Source organism: Halyomorpha halys, unplaced genomic scaffold (assembly GCF_000696795.3).
Source record: "Halyomorpha halys isolate HHAL.00 unplaced genomic scaffold, Hhal_1.1 Scaffold85.1, whole genome shotgun sequence".
NCBI lineage: Eukaryota > Metazoa > Arthropoda > Insecta > Hemiptera > Pentatomidae > Halyomorpha > Halyomorpha halys.
In genome coordinates this window covers 742166-747337 of record NW_027112611.1, presented here as the reverse complement: position 1 = coordinate 747337, position 5172 = coordinate 742166, and the positions used below count along the sequence as shown (strand labels likewise).

Below are 5172 nucleotides of genomic sequence, written 5' to 3'. Positions count from 1 at the left end.
TACTTATGTCATGTGTTTGTATCTTTTTTAGCCCTGATGAAGCCCTGCAATGTGGGCCAAAACATTGGCTCAAATAAAAATAGTACAACAATTTACTATTTAAGTTTTATTTGACCACACCCGGACCAAACTCCATTTATTGATACACAAGGTCTATCAGCAATTTCCAATAAATTTTATTGCTAATGTTTTTAAAGATAAATTTTATTGCACTGTCAAAGAAACTATTGTTACTAGACAACTCACAAGTTCTATGAGGCTACTTGTATAGTACGTCTAAAATGAGTTTGCCAGTAGGGGAGGAGTTTGCACACCCTCAACCCTACTACCTCCTTCCTTCCTCACCATAAGCCCCTCCAACCTGGGCCCAGTTTCATAATGAAAGCTAATAGTATTAGTTCACAGTACAAGTGTATAAACTATTGTGGTAATAATACTAATACTTATTTTTGTCATGATTAGGATGACTATTAGTGATGTTACAGGAATTAAAAAGCACTAAAGTACAAGTTACTATTGTACAAGTCTGTGTAATTGAATTAAGATAAATCTGAGAGACTAATAGTATTAGTTTGTACTTTATTATGAAACAGGGCCCAGGAGTTTATGTCTACAAAGTTTACAGCAAAACGTTTTTATTAACAAAAGTTCTCATTTGTTTTTATTTTTACAATTTTCCTTCTTTTTTTTTTTTAATTTACATTTTACAACATCCAGGAAAGGAATTCCTGTAGACTGAGTGGAGAAAAGGGAGAAGAGTGGGGAGAGTCGGGAGGAACATTTATCAATTCTTTCCCCTCCTTTACCCAGAGGCAAACTCATCTTAGATGTTCTATATTCAGCTTCCAGGTCACTAGGTTAAGTCATCACTAGTCTCCTAGCGTACAATAGGCTCATCCGTGACTGCGCCCCGCAATTTCACCCATGTTAAAATCGGATTATAAATGCATGCTTCATACACTTGATGAATGCATAATATCAAGTTCATCAGATGAACAGAATAACATCCTAAATTTATCTGGAAAAACAAAATGACAAATCATACAAAAAAAGAAAATCAGATACCAGGAACCCTCTTGTTTGATGACTTTATTTTAACGCAGGTTTATACAGATTACTTCAGCATAAACTATATTTTTAGTTGTTGTTTTTTACCCTGTGATATTTATAAATTGGTGTAAGTATGATTTTAATCATTGGGAAAAAAGAATATTATTTATCTATTCCATTTCATATAAGGAAAAAACATGGGGAATAAGTTGAAATGATAATAAGTTGCATTATTAAATAAAATGACAAAATAAATTATATTTTTCTATTACTGGTACTCTAAAATACACAATAACCTATTAAATAAGTTTATGATTTTTTTCAATTAACCCTAATTATAAAGTAGATTTAACAATAATTTCTTGATTCATCGTCTTTAATAAATGCTATCAAGAATTACCTTTATTAAATTAGATCAGTAAATTTACTTTCACAGGAATAAAGAGGAAATGAGATGTATACGTTTTGTAGGATACTACCTGATTTGTCACTATGTAACCAGATGATGTACCTAGTGACTCAGCTTGCTACTAGTCTCCTCTGGCATAACTGTAGCCTTAGATTAAAAATATTTTTCATATAGACCATACTGGGCAGTATTTTTAAATGTTTTTACTACAAAATTGATTTTAATGAGGTGTAGATAGTTGACCGTAGATTAATAATTGGAGAAGATGGTCAGGGGGCACGGTCAGCAAAAAAATATATATAAATAAACGGGTATAAATAAATAATTGTTATTTATTTATGTTTAGTTTTTTTCGGACCGCACCCCCAAACCATCTTCTCCAAAAATTGGTTTGAATTTCTGACATCATCAGGCCTAAGATGATAGCATACAAAATTAGTTTAAAAATGGCAACAAATAGGACTATAACATATATTCAAATAGCTATTTTTCTACATTTCATCCATAAATTGAATATGGGATTATTGAAGTTCTATAAATGGTAATCTAATTTAATGAATATTATAAATTAAATTGAATATTTGAAATAATTAAGCAACCTCATTGGAACACCATATGTATCAACCCTTTCCCTGCCATTTTCATCAGGTCTTCGTGGAAACGATGTTTGTTTTACTTCTTCCAGATTTGACGGCAACAGACCCTCTTCGAAAGGTTGTGGCTGAAAGTAAAGAAATGACTAAATAACAATAAAAACTAATAAACCTATGAAATTTATATTATAATCCTCATACTAAAGAAAATAATAATGGTTGAAATGAAAATAGGTTATTCAGGAGGATACAACTGATTAGTGAGGGATGATATTCGAGTGGAGTTTTAGAAAATACTTTCCCACTGTACCATTTTGGCTCCAGACAAAAAGGTTCCTCCCAAACTATTGGGCTTCGCAATTCCTCATGGGACATGAAGGTTTTAGACCCAAGCTACATAACCTTGGTCTCTAGACAGAACCCCACTTGATGAGTCCCATTTGAACCTCGGAGGTCAAAGAAGAAGAGAAACACCACCAGGAAGACAGCCAGGAGATGGAAGCAATCCTCTGCCTCTGGGATAAAAGAAGAGATGCACTGAGTCAAAACATTAAATTTGAATATATTGTTTAATTAAATTAGTGTATTGTTACGTAGTTATGTGTAACATCCCACAACTGCAAATTACCCCATTTATCCAAAAGGCAAATACAAGTATTGAGAAGGACTGAGAAAAATTAAATAATAAATAAATTCAAGGTTTTGTTTCTGGTAGCTACTTCAGGTCAAAATTCAACATTTAAATTCCAACAGGTCCTTTGTAGCGTATTATTGAACAGAGGAAACTTAAAATAGTTCTAATAAATCTAAACAGAGTGCTGGGGGGATAAAATGGAATTTGATACCTGCAGCCATCACAATGCAACAAACGGTTAATGATAAGAGCAACAAAGTGGTGCCAATGATGTAGTTTGACGGTGACTTCATTAACAACTAGTGCCATCTATGAGCAAAGTCCAGATTCATATTTACAGATGTGATAAATCTACTTAAGGCATACTATAAGGGAGTCAAATATGCATTCGGGCTAAACTTCACAACACCAGGACAGAGAAAGCAGACTAAATGGATACCACATATACCACTGTAGGTAAGGGCTGGCTAACATCGGCCAAAGATTAGCCCATATCATGACATAAGGGGAAAATAAATAAAAGAGGAGCGAGAATTTCAGTATAAAAAGACAAACAGAGGGGTCTTAACGTTATCAGTAGGCTAGGGAAATTCTGATTAGGATTTCTCAGAAACCCCCTTTTTATGCAATTTTAGTGTAACCATAATAGGAAAAATGATTTTATTTTTTTTTAGGCTAGCACATGACATCTGTTAGTGTAAAATGTTTTTGCATAACACCTTTGCATTCCAATAATCATATAAGAAATATATAATATAATATTGGTTATGATGGCAATGGGGGTTCAAAAATAAACTTGCCAAAACTGCCAGCCAGTATTAAATAAATAAAAATAAAATTACTGCCAATAAATATTGGAAGATTTCTGAACGTGGAAAATTACAAGGGTATACAATGAAGCATAAAAATTAAATAGGAAACATTAAAGGTTATAAACATTAAATGAAAACGGTAATAGTAACAGAGAAAGAGAAGAAATATTAAAGAAAGTACAAATTAAGAGATAAAAAGGGTAAGAATAAAATCAAATGAAAATGAACGAGACAGAATTCATACCTGTTTAGGCAGAAGTCAAAGTCAGAATGAACCGTTTGTATTGGGAGAAGTGGGGATGGCAGTTAAGTAAGTCACATTTGACAATAATTTTAAAATAAACAGGGTAAAAAAAAAAGTATTAAAATTAGGTAAACAATAAATGATAATATACATAATAGAGGAGGAGAAGAAATATAAAAAAAAAATTTACACGGATAGAAAAACAAAGAAGAAATAAAGTTAAAATAATGGGATATAACAAATATAAATGATTAAGAAAGACAATATACCATTTATTATTATAAATATTGTTTTTTTATAGGATAAATTCAGAAATAAAGAAAAGTCGAAATAGCAGCACAAAAATAATTAAAAGGATATATTTACTCATTTTATAACAAAAAAATAATATTAAAACTTCTAGAATAAAAATGAAGTAAAATATAAAATAAAATATTTCTTAAAGGTACTATTTAAAAGAAAATTTTACTGATAAAAAAAAATTAAACGTTATTCAATTAACCAAAAAAAATGAAAAGGATAATAGTAAATTTCACTCCTCCACGCTTCCGCTTCATTGTTGCCTACTGTTCACTCGTTTGTTCTGACAGCCCTGATGAAGCCCTACAAAGTGGGGCGAAATGTCGGAAAATAAATAGTTGTAAACTATTTTTGTTTCTCCTTTGACCACAACCCTGACCATCTTCCTATACACATAACCCAAAAAAAGTTTGTTATGAAGACTAGAACTCATGATCTGGTTTCCAAGCATCCCAATTGTTAGTGCTGTGCTACCAATAGGACGCCCCAACCACTGTGGGTTAGCAGTAACCATAAAAAAAAAAAATCGACGATGACAGTCGACTTATTATCTTATTATCGACTTGGTCCCTCACATTTATTTACTGGGATGAGTTACATTGACTGTGAGGACTTGGTCTCTAGCACTGTCCATGAGGACTTCGTCTCTGGGACGTCTATGATTATATAAACATACGTTTAAATAAAAAAAAGTGTGTAGAGAGAGAGAGAGAGAGAGAGAAATATTTTATTCATCTATTCTGCCCAAATACATCAGGTTGCTATATCACACAGTATACTAATCAATCCGTAATCGGACATATATAAATTACATATAATTATATGGTATAATAAAATAGATAGAAAACAATTTTTTTCCTTATAGTTTCCTTTTACAATCAATCTCGGTCTATATGCCAAATACAAATATTTCAATTCATACCTTTTTTTCTTTCCCTTTTCTGTTCCTTCAATTTCACCATTTCACAATTTTTAATTCACCCGATCAACAAATTCGCTCTCCCGAATTCACCCTCCTAGATTTTCTCACCACAACATTGGTATATATACAAATTTTTATATATGTATATATAGTTGACCGTAAAAATTGATATATAGGAAGATGGTCAGGATTGCGGTCAATAGTGAAA

General features: G+C 31.8%; 1 protein-coding gene across 1 annotated transcript in view; it reads right to left on the bottom strand.

Annotated features, from left to right (window-relative positions):
* LOC106677043 (uncharacterized) overlaps positions 1 to 5172 on the bottom strand; it is a gene marked incomplete at its 5' end in the record, with an annotated part of 32717 nt that overhangs the window by 8951 nt on the left and 18594 nt on the right. Inside the window, 1 exon segment of the mRNA XM_067050401.1 lies at positions 2059 to 2180. Coding sequence (XP_066906502.1) covers positions 2059 to 2180 — 122 coding nt within the window.